We start from the raw sequence: 19,270 nt of genomic DNA, 5'->3' as shown, positions 1-19,270 counted from the left end.
GTTAACTAATTAAGACGTCCATGGAAAGGTGACTCGAATACCTACAACTTTCATGAAGACGTCCGGTCCGAATTCAACCTGGAAAAGGGACGAAAGAGCCCTTGAAGCTGCTGCATTTGTGCAGGTTTATGAAATCTGCATGTACCCAGTCCTAGCATTTAATTCGTAAATCATTTTTCCGACGTCGGATTTCATCGATTCAAATGTCCCTGGAAAGGTAACTCGAATACCTACGACTTTGATGAAGACATCCGGTCGCAATTTAACCTGAAAATGGGATGAAATATTTAGATTTATTTATATTAAATTTTAATAAAATAATTTAATTATACAATTAATAATATTATATTTTTAATTTTTAATTAAATAAATATTATTTATTAATTTATAATTTATTTGATCCATATTATGTATTATTTTATCTTATTAATTTTATATATATTTAATTATTTCATATTTAACAATTTAGTATTAAAAATAATTTTAATTAATAATTTGTTAATGAGGAAAGAAAAAAATCCCCCTAATTTTAATTTTTTAGTTATTAAATTTGAGTTATTGTATAATTGGATTTTATATAAGTGTTATAAGATACAGTTATTTTCTTGCTAAAAATGTCTTTCTGCTAAGTTTAATTTACATTGTCGGTAAACATTCTTATTCATTTAAAACTAAAATATCCAATTATGTTTACTAATTAAAACTTTTATATAAATTATATAAAAAATTAGTATAATTTTATAAAATCATCATGGCAGATGACAATATTTTTAAAAACTTTTAAAAAATAAAATTTTTATTTTTCGTATAATGGTAGATTACTAATTCTTTTATTTTATTAATTTAAGCCATTTTTTATAGTTTTTAATAAATAAATAATTCAATAATTATATATATATATTTTTTGATGTTTATATAAATAACTTTAATGCTGTTTTTTTATCTAATAAATAGACAAAATTCAAAATAAATAACGGCTATATAATGGTCATATAACGGTTATAGTTTTTACTATATATACTCACTTAACTATTTATTTCCACTACACAATTTATTTCATTTTTTTTTCAAATTTTTTATAGTCTTTTAAAAACAATTCAAAATGAAATCAGTTTTAGTTTTAATTGTTGTAATTATGTTTTACTGCTCATTAGTATGTTTAATCTTCCATCAAAAGATTTTTTTTTTGTATTTTGGGTTCTATCTTTATTAGCTCTTGCAATATTTTTGAATTACGGATTATAAATATAAAAATTAATAGTGCATTATTATTTTTAATATATAATTAGCATATTTATTACTTTATTTCTTCATTACAGATTCCATTGTATTTATCTAAATAACTTTCTGAGTTATAATTGATTGAGATAAAATTAATGCTTCATTAAAATTCAGAAACAGAAAGGGACGATAACCGAGCTTAGCTTCCAGTGGCGCAATTACATCCATTTAAAAATTTCAGAATTAGCAAGAAAGACACTGCGAGTCCAATTCCTTTGCACCTTTAATAGTTTTTCAATTGTAGTCGGCTTCCAGCAATATTTTATGGAGTCCTTCGATCTCTTCAACTTACCAGTGATGGATCTCCCTTAAAAATAGCATTTAGATTGAATTATTTTTTAATATTGGAATGAAAATAATATGAGTTAAACATTTGTGTCAGCAGAATGTGACAAACTTTTATTATAATTATACTAATTTTATTAAAATTTTTGTGTTTTCAATATTCAGAAATTGTAAAAATAATTACTATAGTATTTGATTTGTATTTAAATTAAAAAAAAAGTTTCGCCCGAAGCAACGCGAGGGTTTCGTACTAGTACAAATAAAAAGAGAAGCAAGTGAAAGTCTAACACTTTTATGGAGTATCTTTTATGTGGGACCGGTAATTAATATTTTACAACCTGAAAACACATTTAACAAGAGGTCATACTTTTGTCTTATTGGGTTTGTCGGTCCAGCGCTGGACTTAAACAACCCCTCGAATCAAACGCCAGCATTCATACCCAGCAATCAATCGAATCAAACTTCTACGCTTTACAACTTAAAGAATAAAGTATTGCACGATGTTCTAGACTAGATTTAGGATTCGGATCACTAAAAAACGACCGCATAACTTAAAAATACTTCTAAAGACCCTAATCACTTCATAAGCTATACCTATTCTGTTAATCTGATCCTTAAATTATTTTTTGTCCTTAATGATCCATTAACTTAGCGAAAAATTATTTTTAAGTCTATAAACGATAAAACGACGTTGTTTTGTTATTTTTAAAAATACAATTTGATACTCTAAACGGCGTTATTTTTGTCAAAAAATTGTTTAAAAACCGAATGAACAAAATAAATATAGTTTAAAAATCTGAAAATGGGTTATTGCTAATATATAACCCGAAGTTAAACCAGATGAGTACATAACACGACACAAAAAAGACTTCAACAAAAAGCCATATGTTTAATATGATTATTATAATTAATCAATTAATTTTTATTTTTGAGAAAAATCAATTAATTATAAGTGTTAGAAAAACCATTAATTAATAGGTTTTGTCGTTTTCTGTATTTCCCGGTCAGTCCAGGCCCAAGATTTTTACATCTTTATAAGGATAAGGAGGACTCTGCCCAAGCTGCCCGAAACCTTACTGAGAAATTACGGGCAGTGAGCGAGAGTGAGAGTCAGTCACCCAAACTCACCAGTACGCTCTCTTCCTTTTTGGAGATAATAGTTTTTTTCCCCTTATATCTAGCGGTATCTCTGTCTCTTCGATCACGATCCAACGGTCCAAAATGAACGGAGCTCTTGAAGCTTGTTTTTCAAGGTTTTAGCCCCTGAAACTCACAGATCTGCTCCATTTTTGCTCAGATCTTCACTTCTGGTAAGCTTTTCTATATAATTCCCTTTCTAGTAGTTTCTTCTTCTTCTTTTTAACGTTTCTTAGCTTTTCACGTGCTAGTTTTGCTTGATTTTTAGCTTTAATTCTTGAATTTTAAAGACAAATTTGAATTCTGCAGTGAACCTGTAGCTAAATGTTTTAATTTTACTTGTTTTAGTTAAGTTTTGTGAAAATTGACTCATCGGCGGTTTTTCTCTTACCGGAAAGTTTTTTCTTGTATACTAATTTTATTTTGTTTTACTGTGAAAAGGTGCACTTGCATAACATTTTTAATTTCATAATTTTCTTTTCTGATAATATAATTTTTTTATCTAACGTGTTTGAGTAGATCTAACGGTCGTTAATTCGTTTTTCCTGTTTTGTGCAGGTTTTGTGTTTTTTCTTTTTTATAATTTTGTTTCCTTTTTGGCAAACGGAAATGGAGACCAGCTACGGCCCAGTGACAGTTACGTTAGGTAACGGTGCGCTAACGTGCGCTGGTGAAGCTGCAGCAGTAGCAGCAGCTCGTTTGCTTCTTTCTGCTTTGGTCAATGCTATGGTTAGTTAAACAGAACGCATTTTTTATTTGTCTTTTCCGTTGCTTTACAAATCTATTTTACTTTTCCCGTTAAATTATACTAACATGCGCCTCTGTCTGTGTGGAAATGCTTTATTTGGTTTTAATTTGCTAACATGCGCTTCTGCGGTGCGTCTAGCTTTTTTGGGCTTTTAGTAAATATAGGTGCAGGTTAAGCTAACGTGCGCCTTGGATAAAGTTATGCCGGATCTGACAGTAAAATTTAACCATAGTTAATGTTTGTTTAAGTCCACGAGTACACGTGTGATCGGCGGTATGGTAAATTTTTTAGTATTACCCGTTTTGAATTTTTTGTCGCATTAGAAGAAAAATAATCAGAAGTCAACCAGAAAATACTCACAACATTGTTGTTGTTCAGCACCTCGAGGCTTAGGATAAGAATATACTTTACGTAGATCCTTTTTTATATATACGGTCGGTCACAATTTAATAAGATAGATATTTGAATTTATGATTTGTTGGCCTTTTTAAGAATTAAAAATAGTTTGAGTTTTTGTTGGATTTAAAAAAGGAGGGTGATTAATTTTGGGCATTTTCATATTTGTTTTGTCAAAAAAAATTGAGATTTTTTTTTTGGACTATTTGGTCATTGTTTGTCCTTTATTACAACTGTCTTGGCTTTTGTTTTGGTGTGCAGAAAATTTTGACTTCTGTGGTTTGGTTCACTTTAATTCTTTTTGTACTGTTTGGAATTACTGTTTCGGGTAAAAATTAAAGTGCTCTAATTACTTTTATTGTTTTAAATTTTTTAAAAAAATTCTCTCAAATTAACTTTTTTGAAAAAAAATATCTATTTAGCAGATGTGTCTGAGTTGCAGAAAGGTGTTTCTCAAAATAAGATTTTACAAAATTTGAAAATTGATGTTTGAAATTGAGAAGAGCTATTAAATAAATGACTTTTAAATTAGATTTTGAGAAAAGGAATTTAAAATGTAGTGAGTTTGGTTTGATGATTTGAAGTTATAATAATTTTTTATTATTTTCAAATTCTTTTATATTTTTAGCATTTTATTTTATCAATAGATATTTTTGATCAATAAAAAGTTATTTTGGAAGAAGCTGAAAGTTAAAGAAACAAAATAATTATGTACTGGTTTGGAAAAAGCATGCCAAATAGGATCTCAATTTTAAAAAAAAAAACTTTTTGACTAATATTTTTATTTTTAGGGGAGATTTATTGACTAATTTGAAAGTGTTTTTCAGACGACGAAAAATTATTTCAAGCAGGATTATTTTAATTTAACCTAGATTTTTTGTATGAGCATCTGCACCATTATCTGTTTATTGGAAAAAGGGGGAGAAGATGCCCCTCACACTATAATCTGAATAATTTTCCTAAAGTTGCTGATGCATGTTTTTCTCTTCAGTTAACAGAAGCATTATGTTCCTTTTATTATTGGTGGCGGCATCATATTCTCATTCTTTATGAAAACTATGGAACAAAGAAATGATTTTCCATTCTCTTTAAGATGAGAAAAAGATAGTTTATTCTCATAAATGCTCTTACTTTATCTTTGAATTTGATGATTTCTTTCCTCTTAAAAGCTTCACATACCGTCTTAATTGGAACCACGCCTGTAGCAAGCTGTCGTAAACTAAAATAGATTGTAAATATAAATTTGTGGAGTTTCTCAAGTGTCTCCAGAACCGAAAACATAGCATTGAAATATAGGGCTCAACTAGTTTCCATGCAACATATGTTATAAGTGATATAAGCTGCTAAGGTCTAGCCGCTAAGGTTAAGTGAGATGGACTATGGTTATATAGTAGATCTCTAGGTTCAGCTGCAACCTGAGTAGATATTCTGTAATTTGTCTTTCTTTACATGGATGGTCTTCAGAAATTTTGATGATATGCTATGATTTACTGCATTTTGAATCTTGATGCTTATTTGGTTTTTGCTTAATGTTCTATGCAAAATTGTTTCAGGATCCCATTGGATTGTTGCCTGCTAACAAACCTAGAATGAATGGAGATGACACAATCGGCCAGGTGAAGCCAATTGATGCAGATGATGACGATGAGGATGATGGGGATGATGATGATGATGAAGACGGAGATGGGGGATCCGGAGAAGGTGAAGAAGAATTGTCTTCTGATGATGGAGTCGGCCACAACCCTAACAACAATAAAAGCAACCCAAAGAAGGGTCCAGATGGGGGAGCAGGTGCTGGGGCTGAAGAGAACGGAGAAGAGGAAGATGATGATGGCGGGGAAGAAGATGGTGAAGAGCAAGATGATGACGACGACGACGATGATGACGACGACGAAGATGACGATGATGATGACGGTGGGGGAGACGAGGAGGATGAGGTTGAGGAGGTAGAGAATGAAGATGAAGATGAGGAGGATGAAGACGAGGAAGCCCTACAGCCTCCTAAAAAGAGGAAGAAGTGAATTAGAGGCTCGTCGGATTATACCATTCCGGGACTTGTTATCTAACTTTATGGAGGATGTACTGTAGGATGATGTTATTATGCATAATTTGTCTTCTGTTCTGTTGCATGATTTAGAATACTTTAGAACTGTGAGCTGCGGCAATGATTAATTCGAGAAAATGTCAAACATTTACTTACTTTGTAGAATAATCATCAATCTCTTTTCCAATTAACTGTTTTTGTTTTTTTTATGAATTCCAATTAATGTTTCCAATTGTTCTTATAATGTACGTTTTTTTTGTCTATACTTGCATTGTCTTAACGGTAAAAAACCCAAAATGCCAAGTAGATGAAATATAGAATTTGTGTTTGCAATGTCAAATGTACGATTGAATGGTTTACCAAGTATATCATGGGTCCAATTATGAAGTAAAAAGTTTTCAAACAAAGATCATTTTACCCTTTCAACTTAACACAAAGTATAAAAAAGTCAAAAATAGGAAAAAAATATTATTTTTACCCTGAATTTGATAAAATCGGCTAAATCTCCCTCTCCACTCTCACTCAAAAGAGTGACACACTTTCCGATTTTGATGGTGTTTTCCCCCCAAAATGGGCTTGATCCCAAAAAATTTAAAATCGTCCTAATTTATTAAAAAATTTAAATTAATATATAGTAATTAAAAAAAATCAATCCTTTTAATTCAACTCTTTATATATCAAATTAACCCCCATAATTTAACACATAATTATATTATTTTTAATTTAATTTGTACTAATCATTAATAATTTTTAAAAATTAAAAACCGTTAAAAAATACCTTTTACATAAAACAAAAACAATTAATAACCTTTTGCCGAAAAAATTAAAATTTTTCGAAAAAATCAACAAAATTTCCGACAAAACCGAAAGAGAACATACCCACTTAGTCTGTTAATGAACAAATCCATATGGATCTGTTCATCCTCTCCGATGAACATCGGAGTCTGTTCATCTACTCTTCGCCAAAACGAGTAGCAGAACTCCGAGGAGCTGTCGCTTCTCCTCTAAGAAGAGGAACATCAACTGCTCTTTTCCGGCGACGAGGCTCCTCCTCGTTGCCGGAATTGAAAAAAAAACTGATGTTTTTGAAAAAAAAATTCAAAAAACCCCTAAATTAATTAGAGTTTAATTTGATTAATTAGTATTAAAAAATAATTAATCAAAATAAATTATGATTAGTGGAAACCTGCTCTCTAATTAAAGTTCCACGTCAGCAGAGATGGGTCTGCTTTGCTCTTCAACGGGGAAAATATTCCGGTGAAAAAAAATTCCAGCGGCGGTTTTCGATGGGTGCAGCAGTCGAATGGAGCAGTTTCCGCTGAAAAAGGAGGGGTGAATTGATCCGATTTTACATAGTTTAGGGAAATAATATCCCACACTCTTTGGGTGTTTTGATACGAAAACATAAGTTGCGGGTTAGTTTGGCCCAAAAACTTCTAAAATGACCTTTTTAATATTTCGTACCAAATTGAGGAGTGAATTGATCCTTTGCTCAAAAGATCGCACTCTCTTTCACATGAAAACTCTTTTATGAGTTCTGAACAGTTAACACCAAAATTTACCGGGAAGACAAAACAAAAAGGTCAAGAAATTCAATAGAAATTATCAATTAATGAGAAAGAAAACCATCTAATTTGGGTTAAAAATTTCAATGGCGGATGATGCAGAAGGATCTTCTCTTCTAACCCCTCCGTCTCCGATCACTGACTCTACAGAGATCGACCTCGAAGCAGGTCCCGGCGACCAAATTCAGTGTCGTATTTGCCTCGAAACTGACGGTAATTTTTATTTTACTACTGTTATTATTTATAAATTTATACAATCTCGTGGCTGCATAAGTTGAAATTATTGAGAAATTGTTTCACTTGTAATTTAAGCTATCCCCATTTTGTTTGTTTTAATTATAATTAGGACAAATTTGACTTTTAATTGAAAAAATATGGACTTTTTTTTGAAGCTTAATGTGGTATTTTATTAAAGTTTTGTTGCATTAGGGTTTAATGAATAGTTTTCTCATCTTCAAAATGCTCAAGAAGTTGCAAAAATTCAATTCAATTTAGTCAATCTCGCAAAGATGGAAAATTCGTAGTCACTAGTTATTCGGACTGAAATGAAATCATGTTGAAAGGAAATTGAGATTCTGCAATTTGTTCGAAACTAGTCTTTTATATATATATCAATAAATATGTTATTGGTAGGTCTTGGAATTTGGAACTGAGTTGAGCATTTTGGGCTGATTGTATTTATTTCATACTTTAGGTAGGGATTTTATTGCGCCATGCAAATGTAAAGGAACATCTAAGTATGTGCATCGCGAATGTTTGGATCATTGGCGAGCTGTGAAGGTAATGGTTTTTATCTTCAACTTTATAGTATTCACTTTTTGAATTATTGTATTTATTTCGGCATGTAGTATTGCATATCGTGAAGTGAGTTCAATTGTGACAAGCTTACCAAGTCATTTGGAGAAGCTGATGAATAGTCATATTGTATTTATAATCTAAATTGGAAAATGCTGTGGAGCTGGTACTTTGATCCATGCTGTAAATTGTTTAAAAAGGTTTTGCTTATAGCACCATTTTTTTGTTACTTGAAGTGCAACGCATATAGAGGCACTTGATTTGGAATATTAAAGTGCCGTGTCATCTTTATTTACATAAATGTCGCATACTGGCATCCGCTTCTTTTGCTGTATATAACATCATATGCACATGTGAAATATGTTAGTTCTGATTTACTGATCTTAGCTCCTGGTAGTTCAGCTTGAATAAAAACCTCGCAGGTGTACTTGATACCAATACACTCTCCATGCGGTGGATTTTTTTTTGATCGCTCCATGTGGTGGATTTACATGAATTGTTTTATATATAATTTTAACTTTGTTTCATCTTTTCTAAAACTGGACCATATCATTTAGCTTTGGACATGTTTATAGGATTTTCTTATGCAGCCTGCTCTGTATGGTAATGGTTTTTTCCTTTCAGTTTTCTGTAGAAATCAGTTACCTATGAAAATGAAAAGCTCAACACATATTGCACAAGATGTTGATTTTGGCTGATCCAAATTATTAATTTGAGATGATTGTAACTCTTCTACATAGTTGTTATCTGATTATGTTATACTAATCTTTGTCAATTGTTTCTGATTTTTCTTTTATTGCAATTTTTTTTCTGTAAATTTTATAGGAAGGGTTTGCATTTGCTCATTGCACAACCTGCAAGGCCCCTTACCACTTAAGAGTTCATGTTGCTGCTGATAGAAAGTGGCGTACCATGAAATTTCGGTTCTTTGTGACCAGAGACATTGCCGTTATATTTCTGGCTGTTCAGCTTGTAGGTCATCAGTTTCCTTATCTTATTTATCTTTACTTCTTTTGCTTGCTATTTTTTTTCTCAGTATTATGGTTTTCTGTCCTATACTTATATTCAAAAAATTTATTAATACATTTTTATGTTCATTGTTTGCAGGTAATTGCTTCACTTGCATACTTGATGTATTTAATTGATAGCTATCAGCAGTCATGGCTTCGACATGCATGGGGCTTTGATAATGAGCTTAGTTTTTATTATATATGTGGTAAAACTCTCAAATCTGAACTGACTGTCATTATAATGCTTTTAGTTAGTTGCAGATTATCATAATTCTGCATGTAATATTTGATTATTCATGGACCCTGCTATCAAATATGTGACATTGTGAATGGTAGTTTGGATCCCTATTGTTACTTGTGAAGGATTTGCACCACTGACTTGTACTCCCTCCGTCCCAAAACAATAGTCCACTTTCTCCTTTTCACATAGTTTAAGAAACACAATTAATGCTTTAACTTTTCTCAACTTTATGTCATGACTAATTTACTTTTTAGACTAATGGCATTAAATTAAATAAGGGTAAAATGGAAAAAACAACATTATAAATTGTGATTTACTAGGAACATGGACAACTATTTGGGACAAAAATAAAGAGGAAAGTGGACTATTGTTTTGGGACGGAGGGAGTAGTATTTATTATTTAACATATATTATAACAAATTGGGTAAACTTTCTTTGGTCTTTTTCTCACAAAACATTTGTGCTCCATATTAAATGATAAATCAATCTCAGACCTTTTTCAATATTAAGGATTCATAAACCTTTATTAACTCTTAACGTTTTTCTAGAGTATGTGGATAGCTTGTTTCTTACATAAATGTGTTGCTGTGCAGGAGCACTATTGTTTTTTGCTTTGTTGGGGCTATCGGGATGCTTCATTACTTGTTATGATCGAAGAGTTCGTAGCGATTTGGCTCAGCCTTGTCGAGAATTATGTCTATGTTGCTGTCAGCCTGGGTATAACTCTACTCCTAGAACTTTTCTTAAGAGACGATCTGCATAACTCTATGGGAATGACAAGAATTATCGGACTTTTTTTTTCATGTTTCTGATGATTCCTTAAGTGCTGAATAATCATCAAGACTTGGGACAATCTTCTATCTTCTTCCCTTTCTATGTAATTTGTTAGTGTGATGGCAATAGGATGATCTTCATGGATACCTCTGATGCGAAAAAAATTAGTTAAAGGACAGTGCTTATATTTAGTAATGCTTACACATGGGATATATTTTTCATTTTATATTTTATTTATTGATTTTAATTGGTCTAAGTTTTGACGAGTTATGTGTCCATTTGCTTTTCTTATTTTCCCAGAATGTGTGCAGACTGCCATTTACCGGGCACCCTTTGTATGTGGACTGACTGTACCACTTGCTTTGAGAGCTGTGCAAGTGCTGCTAGCGAATGTGGTTGTTTGGGAGGTGCTGGTGAAGCAGGCCTACCATTGTTATTTATAATGGCTCTGATTGTGCTGGGACTATTTACCGTTATTGGCATATTCTATAGCGTGTTGGTGGCTACAATGGTTGGACAACGAATATGGCAGAGGCACTATCACATACTTGCAAAAAGGATGCTAACAAAAGTGAGTGGCTAATCTGCCTTTCAATCTACATAGGTTCATGGGTTTTTCTGCATTAAGTTCAACTTAATTTAGCCTTTTAAACCAACTGGGTTCAAATAATGGACTTCTGTTTTTATATTCAACTCTGTTTATTTTTACATATTCAAGATAGCAGTTGAATGCATGTTTTCCCCTTGATCGAGGTCTCTCATTTGTATCCCTGCAACCTCAGCAGGCTATTTTATTTTTACTGAAGCACCTTCTGGTTTACAATACACTCTCGACATGCTTAGACAATTCCAATGTCGCTTCCCTGAGCGTCTATAGAAGATACAATTTCCACTTTCTAACATATACTATCATTTCATCTTCCGGTCCGTTTTTATTATCTCCACGTCTGTGCTAGCACTTATCTCATTTTTTGTCGCACTAATCTTTTATACATATTATTTTTACAACATTATAACTGATTGTTTATTTTATCTTTGCACTTTAGCTCTCTCTTTTAATTTCTTCTCTCATATTTTGCCCCGATTATTTCTTCAACATCTAATTCTTGTTGTTAAATCATAATTGACTGAATTATGGTCTGGTAAAACTTCCACTTAAAGTTGGGTGGTGTTTTGTGGTCGTGTACGTTTGTTGCAACATTTCTCCACTTCAACTATTCTTCCTTATTGCAATGAAGGATGCTGTCCTTGATTCCACCATCTTTCTGCACAATAGAGCCTAGGCATTGTAAATTGTTCTTTGGAGAACCTTCCAGCTTAATCCTACTTCGCTGTAATTGCTAAACTTGCAATGGATTTTTTTATTTATATTTAACTTGAAACTTTAGAATGTATGTTCTCTATCATACAATTTTTCTGTGATATGATGTATGGAAATTTGACGTTGTACTGTTGGCTAAAATGTTTGGGCTGGCATTTGGCATATAAATTATAACTGACTGTGTCTGTCTTTCATGTCACTATCTTTGTAAGTCTTACTTGAGCTATTATTGTTACTCTAGCTGATTTATGTTTTTCCTTTGTTAGGAATATGTGGTTGAGGATGTTGATGGTGAGATGACAGAATCTGATTGGTCTCCACCACCTCTTCCACCGGAGCATGTTCAGCAGCTAAAAAATCTGGGTCTTCTATGATTTAAAAGAGGCGACAAGTCATTGGTTGCAAGAATAACAAACTGTAGAGATGGATTGCTACTCCATTTTGGTAGGTCAGTCCGTACTGTGCCTTTGAATATCTTGAGTGCAAACTATCTCGTAGGATCACTAGGTAAGAAAGAACCAAAAGTACCACTTTGATGTCGTTCAAATTATCACATAACGAAGTGTCCGATTATACGTGGAAAGTTTCTGGTACTGCTACTATACTTCAATTGGTGTTGGTAAAGAGAAACTGAAACAATGTGTACTGAAAATTACTAACAAAAGATGCTTTTCCATCTGTATCATGTCTGTATTTATTAACGAAAAGTTTACTCTCTGGACAAGTAACAAAATGTGTGTGGCAATCTTAAGTTACAGTTTCTTGCACAAAGTGTTTGTCATTCTTACATTACGTATTCCCTGCTGTTTTTTGTTTAAATGGATATGTATAATCTCTTAATCAAATTAGTTAACCTATGATATGTTGCTGTTTGTTTAAATGGATATGCACACCGACTAGTTCGGCCATATAGTGTTGTAGTGTTCCTTGCTGATAAGTATGCAGGCAGGTGAAGCGACCATCACCAACTATGTATGATACCATGTGCAAGCTGACACAAGGCAGGAGACAAAAGAACATGTGATTTGAGGTACTTTGTTTCGTTCTCGGAATTTCTTTTTACCTAGATCGGATTCATGATGGACCACTCTCATAATTTAAAAATAATATAGTTTTGAGACAAATCTGTGAAGGAGCCGGTCTAGGAAAGAAATTCCTTTGTTTATGTTTGATTTTGTCAATGCTTGAAGTGTTGTTTGATCTTGTGATTAGGTGGTATAAATGCTGTTTCCTTTTAAATCATTGTTTTTTGCTTGTAAAAGTGAAATGAATTGACTTGATAATTTTTTACTTGTGCCCATGAACCCTAAGGCAAGTTTTTTTTTTAATTATGCTATAATATAATGGTCATGTTTGGCCATCTAATTTTTTAAGCTGTTGGAAGAATTATTTAATGAGAAAAAAAGAAAAGAAAACTTCCAGCTCTTCAAGTATTGACTGTGGAGGCATGAGTTGTGACGTTTATTTGATTAACTGGTCCAACAAAGCTTTTAGATTCTGAATTTTCTTTCATTAATATAATTGTTAAAAGTATAATTAGTATTTATATTCATTTTATAATTTGTTTATGACTCGTATTTTTTTTTTTTAAAAAGTATATACTAAGTGTGTTTCAATTTATATATTTTAGTTTGCTTGATAGACATAAAGTTAACATAGTTTCCACTCTTTGAAGATATATTTCTGTCCGATGAATTCTTTTAAAAATCGAATCACGGTTCAATCAGTAATTGGTAGTGTTAGTACGGTTTGATCTTTTTGTAAAAACAGTTGTAAAAACAGGAAGTACGGTTTAATCTATTTAAATTGGATACAACAGTAAGAACTGAAAATTATTGAACTGTTTAAATAATAAAATATACTGGGCAGTGTGCGATTCATTTATTAGTTTTTCAATCAATTTACTTGTCAGAATCGTAATGTTTGTGCTCAAATTTTAAACATACAGATTACCTACAGATGGGTTGTATATCTTTTTATTTGAATAAAGGATCAATCCAATTTTTTTAACTTGTAATATGTTATTTTAATTTTTCTCAAATCATTTATAATTCCAAATTTGCATTTTAGGTCATTTTTAATATTTTAGTCATTACATTTCAAACTCTTTGAAATTTAGGTCAAGTAACTCCTAATTTGTATACCATTTTTAATTCTAAAACATAAGTCTGAAAATTTAATTAACTAATATTATTTATTTGACTTTCAAATACAAATTTAAAAATCTAATTGATCAGAAAGAGTAAATATAATATATTTAATTTCGAGATACAACTTTGAGGGCCGAATTTATCATTTATTTGTTTTGATTGTAATTGGTTTTGCAAATGGATTAGCATTTGATGGTTTGGGTGAATATTTGTGGGCGGTAGCCGACAGGACAAACTCATTAGTCATTACCTGTTTCCTTTAGTTTTTAGTTTCAGTTTCAGCTTGTCGGTTCTCACCGACTAAACCGTCTGCTTGCTGCTTTTTTGGTTGTTTTCTTACTTATCAATTAATCTATATATTTAATTAATTAAATTAGATTAGACCCCCCTCGCTAATACAAACTATATGATAAACATAAAGTTGAACTAACAATTTGGCCACATAAAAATAAAATAATCCACGAAACACACACACCCCACCTGTCAGCCTTATCCAAAATTTCCCTCTTATAAATAACTTTGATCTTCAATTTTGATACCATTATCAAAATAGTATATCATTTAACATAGAAATGGCCGATATTGCTATGCTGGTTGCTGAAGAGTACGAAAGGAGAGTGAAGAATTCAAGAAATACGAGTCCTAATGAAGAAGTGCTCATCAGCTGGGCTTCTCGGCTTTCTTTTATTTCTGAAAGTTCCAAGATAAAAAGTGAAGAAGATGGGAATAGTAAATGGGGTTTTGAGGCTAAGTCTGGAATTGGTGCTGCTGCTTCTACTGCCTTCTTCTCTGCTTGATTTACTTCATTTTATAGATTTTCTTTGTCTATATTTTCTGCCTGTTCCGCTCCCAAAATGGTCCATCATATTGTAAATATTTTCATCTCCTTTTCCTTCACTTTTATGACACATTTTATTTCCTTTGTGAAATCTTGTCTATTTATTCATTTTATACCCTCAACTTGACACAAAATATTAAAAAAGTCCAAAATAGAAAAAAACAATTACTTATACTCTAAATTTGGCAAAATCTGTTTTTTTTACACCAATTCTTTTTTCCAGCGAGGAGGAGCTCCTCCTCACCGGAAATAAAAAAAAGTTAATTTTTTTTAAAAGTTCGAACAGATTTCTAAATTAATTAGAGTTTAGTTATGCTTAAATATAGTTTAATTATGATTGATTAGATTAAATTATGATATTTATGAAACTCATAAAAAAAAACTCATAAAACATCGTAAAGATTCATAAAACGCACAAAATAGATACTGAAATTGAAGTTTAAACATCCTAAACATTCAAAACACACACTAAAAATATGTTTATAATCACATTTGATAGTAATCATTTTAAGAATGTCAAATAACACAAAGCATGACAATCGTAACAGATTAATATATAAACATACGTTCTAGGCGTCTGAATTAAACAGTATCAACATACAACGATAAACAACACATATAAACAACTTATATACATGTTTCTAGTATGAATTTCATGGCAATCATATTAATAATTCAAAATCATGATAATCATGGCAAAAACAATTTATATCAAAAATACAGTTTTAGAAAATTTCACAGTAAAACAACCTAACATGCGTTCTAACATATTAAATTAGCATTTTTAAATTATATGAGATAAAAAATGATAAAAGAATAACTGGGTCTTTAGAAGTACCCTTTTGAGTCCTTGACTCGTTTTCTAGTGATCTCCGAATGTGGAATCCAGCTTTGTATCTATGCGCAAAAGGGTGTTTTTGAGTAATTAAAGCGTATTTAGCTTGATTTTGGACTGAAATTAACTGGTGTGTGTGTGGTGGTGGTGCAGTAGGGTTCTCCCAACACTCTAATTTTTAAGGTTTAGTTTTTGATTTTTTGTGCTTCTAGTCCGACCTTTTATTAGGCTGCCTTAGGGTTCTATTTATAAGAACTCGGGATGACCTAGAATTTACCAAGAGTTTGTGTTGCAACAGGAATTTGAAAGTAAATGGAGTCATAACTCAAGAAGTTTGATTAGGATTAGTATTAAGTTTAACCTATTATCTTTTAGGATTTTTAATTAAAAATTTATATTATTACTTGTGAGCTAAGTAAAGAGCGCTAAAAATTGAATTTGGTGCCTAAAAGTGTTAAAAATAGCATCTGAGACCCTAAGCATTTGGGTATGATTAATTTAGCCCGCTAAACTTGCAAATTGGCCATAAACTTCTAAAATATCGCAATTAGTCCAATTTTTTATTTTTAGATTATATTTTTTTTTGGATTTTTATAGGCTATAATAACGTTTTAATCCCTTAAATTCGTAACCGTGCACTAATCACGCATGTTTGAATTCAAACAAACGGATCGATAGCTCGTCATTCGAACAAATTTTTCTGAAATAATCATTGAACGTTTCAGTCGCTTATCACATTTTACTAGTTCGAAAAATAGGTGTCTACAACAAGTTATTTTTTTTTAATTCTAACATTCTTGTGAAAGTTGGGAATGAAAAACTTGTTAGTTTTTGGCATGATATTTCAAAATCGGCTAGTTTAGCCCATTCACAAATGCCAATTCTTTTTGATTTGATTCACTAATGGCTAGAATTTTTTTTAAATATTTCAAAACGAGTTAAAGTAGCCGTCTCAGCCATCTGGGCGCACGGGTTTGGTCTAGTGGTCTAAGTCTCAGCCATCTGGGCGCCAAAGGTCGTGGGTTCGAACCCCAGCTACGCCCTTTCTTAATATGGAGTGATTGAGGCTGGGTTGCTGGCCATTATAGCCCGGATTTACCAGGTATGTGGGCTTGCGGGCGGTTCACATCCCGGGATTTGACAATGATATTGAGTTTCGGTTCAGTAGAGTGAGTCCTCGTCACCAAAAAAAAGTAGCCGATTTTAAAAGATTTAGTTGTAACAAAAAAAAAACTCGCAAACATTTGATTTTTTTTTTATCGGAATTGGAACCTTTTTATTATCATTGTTTGAATGTTTTAAGCTACTTTGAAATCATAATTTTAAAGAAGTTTGGATTTTTATTTTTTTTCAGAAGTCGATTGCAAAACGGCATATTCTATACAATAAATATTTTTTTTTCTTTCTTTATTAATTGTTAGCGTCACCTAAAAATAAATAAATTATCACAAATTAGTACGAAAAATCTGTACCAAACTTAGATGAAATTAGACTTTCCACTAATTGTCTGCTAAGTGTCAATAGACAGTATCTAACAGATAGCAACAGCTAACTGCCAAGTGCCAACTGACGTAGATTGACATTAGTGGGTGGTTCAATTGATTTTTGGACTAATATAATAATCACTTTTCTAAAAATAAAGTAAATACTTTTTTTGACTTATAAACTATAATTCAAATATTATAACTCCAGAACAGTAAACTGTTAGACAGTAATTTAATTTTTTTTTTCAAATTTGATGAATAAAGTAAATAATTATATTTTATTTTTACGAAATTTTTAACATCGAATTCATCAATTTCAAAGATCTAAAAAATATAAATGCACAAAACGGAAAAATGGAACGAGAATTCTATTTGTTACAAATTTCTTAATTATGAATCTTATGTTTATACAATTGGGAATAGAAAAAATATTTCGTTTAATTGAACTTTTATTCACACAGTATATATTTTCTCCATAACACGCTAACTAATTAATTTAATTAGTTTCAAAAAAAAAAAAATTTAATTAGATCCTTTCAAAAATAAAATTAATTTAAGTAGATCACCAAAATCCCGAAAAACCATTACCATGCAAAGAAGAAATCATGAAAACCAACTCCTGATGACTCCTATCATACTCAATCATCTCATTCCCCTCATTCTTCGACCGCCGATAACTATCCACCACTTCATCGGCCACCACCTTATTCCGGCAAAGAGGGCACGTAGACTTGCATTGCTTCAGCCACTGGTCTAAGCAACCCTTGTGGAACATATGCTTGCACTCCAAGTTTCTCACTTTTTCGCCTTCTTTAAATTCCGATAAACACACCGCGCATTGCATCGATCCGACATTATCGATATCGACGACAAGTGTTTTCGAGTAGCGAATGGCCGGATTTTTACGTTCGACATGGTTGAGAAATTGAGCCGCGGTGAGTGTTCGTTGGCCGGAGCGGTTGATAGTTTTTAAGAGAGATTTGATTAGGAGTATGATTTTGATGAGTACAAGATTGATGACTATAATGGATATGGTTTTGATGTCTGAAAATACTTGAGAAAGAGATGTTGCCATGGTTGGTGATGAGGGGAAGACCAAATTTTTTGGAGAATAATATGAACAAAAATACATAAACACATGTACAAAATGTCATATATATAAAATTTGTAATGGTTAATTTGTTTTTCTATAACAAGATACATTGATTTTGGAACATAAAGTTTGGTGCATTCCCATTTTTTAATTCCTAAAATTTGTATTCTTGACTTGTACAACCGACTTAAATGGATTGATGAATTGAGTCGTGTGATGATAAAATTTCTTCCACTAATTGTTAAAATTTAATCTATATGTATAAAGTTTAAATGGAAATAAATTTTTTGAATTAAAAAGTTCTAATTTTAAATTCTTTTATCCATATGTACAAATATTAAATATCTCTTAAAATAAATAAATGGAATAATATTTTACTATTTTTTTAATAATAATAATTTAAAGAATTTATTTTTATTTGGAGTAATTTAATATTTAGATATCAATTTTTTTAATAGGGGAGGAAACAATGTTGCTTCCATGTTCGAAGATGTTTCTTGAAGATAAGATTTTTGGAAATTTCTTTTATACATTTCATGGTATTCCTTGAGGCCAAATTCATGGTATTTAAAAGAACAAAATATTGGTCTTCACTTTCATGCATTAATTGCCTTTTGGAATCTGTTCTGGATTGGATTCTCTGAATGAAAAAGATGAATTGCATATTAATGCTGTAAACGAACCCAACCCAGTCAAACTTTAAGGATGTTCCATCTAGAGTTCGATTCAAGCTCTGAATATTGAGTCTTAATTCGGTTCATTCAAATTTTAAAATATGTATATTCAGTTTGGTTGCAGCTCGTGTTCGTTCATTTAAATACTAAATAAGGCAAATTCAAATTTATTTAGGGTGCGTTTGGATAAGGGTGGATTTGCATTTGAATTTGGATTTGAGCCAAATTCTCTGTTTGAATTGTAAAATTTGTTGGATTTGAATTTGAGTCAAATCTAAGTTAATTTCAACAAGTACAAAGTTGAGGATTTGAAATAACTCCTATGTATTAAAAATTAACCGACTGAATTAATTCAGTCAAAAATCGACTATAACCTGATTCAAATGAAGAAAAAATTGAAATTTTTATCCGATCAATATTTTTCTGAATTTTTTTTTCAAAAAACTTTTTCTGGAGGAAGAGTCTGTTTCTCCTTTTCCGAGATACCCGCCGCCGCTGTCTGACGGTAATTTTTTTGGATTAATTTTAAAAAATATTCAAAAATAATTTTAAAAAATTGGAAAATTTTTGTTTTGAAAAATTATTTCTTTCAAAATTTC

General features: G+C 31.4%; 4 protein-coding genes across 4 annotated transcripts; 3 read left to right on the top strand and 1 right to left on the bottom strand.

Moving 5' to 3' along the window:
- Positions 1-2,628: 2,628 nt before the first annotated feature.
- Positions 2,629-6,082, top strand: LOC126655785 (uncharacterized). The gene is made up of 3 exons (XM_050350083.2): positions 2,629-2,876; positions 3,262-3,432; positions 5,401-6,082. The coding sequence occupies exons 2-3, from the start codon at positions 3,313-3,315 to the stop codon at positions 5,866-5,868; spliced, it is 588 nt and encodes a 195-aa protein (XP_050206040.1). The 5' UTR covers positions 2,629-2,876; positions 3,262-3,312; the 3' UTR covers positions 5,869-6,082.
- Positions 6,083-7,395: 1,313 nt separating this feature from the next.
- On the top strand, positions 7,396-12,368 carry LOC126657577 (uncharacterized). The gene is made up of 7 exons (XM_050352286.2): positions 7,396-7,669; positions 8,151-8,236; positions 9,077-9,223; positions 9,359-9,467; positions 10,096-10,219; positions 10,577-10,847; positions 11,864-12,368. Exons 1-7 carry the CDS (start codon positions 7,543-7,545, stop codon positions 11,969-11,971), a joined length of 972 nt encoding a protein of 323 aa, XP_050208243.1. The 5' UTR covers positions 7,396-7,542; the 3' UTR covers positions 11,972-12,368.
- Positions 12,369-13,824: 1,456 nt separating this feature from the next.
- LOC126656442 (uncharacterized) lies at positions 13,825-14,676 on the top strand. Its single transcript, XM_050351014.2, has one exon. The coding sequence runs from the start codon at positions 14,320-14,322 to the stop codon at positions 14,542-14,544; it is 225 nt and encodes a 74-aa protein (XP_050206971.1). The 5' UTR covers positions 13,825-14,319; the 3' UTR covers positions 14,545-14,676.
- Positions 14,677-17,270: 2,594 nt separating this feature from the next.
- LOC126656432 (uncharacterized) lies at positions 17,271-18,066 on the bottom strand. The gene has a single exon (XM_050351008.2). It carries the CDS (start codon positions 18,034-18,036, stop codon positions 17,467-17,469), a length of 570 nt encoding a protein of 189 aa, XP_050206965.1. The 5' UTR covers positions 18,037-18,066; the 3' UTR covers positions 17,271-17,466.
- Between the last annotated feature and the right edge of the window lie 1,204 nt (positions 18,067-19,270).

This window comes from Mercurialis annua, linkage group LG7 (genome assembly GCF_937616625.2).
Source record: "Mercurialis annua linkage group LG7, ddMerAnnu1.2, whole genome shotgun sequence".
NCBI classification, from domain to species: domain Eukaryota; kingdom Viridiplantae; phylum Streptophyta; class Magnoliopsida; order Malpighiales; family Euphorbiaceae; genus Mercurialis; species Mercurialis annua.
The sequence above is the reverse complement of the archived record's forward strand: the minus strand, read 5'-3'. Positions and strand labels throughout refer to the sequence as shown.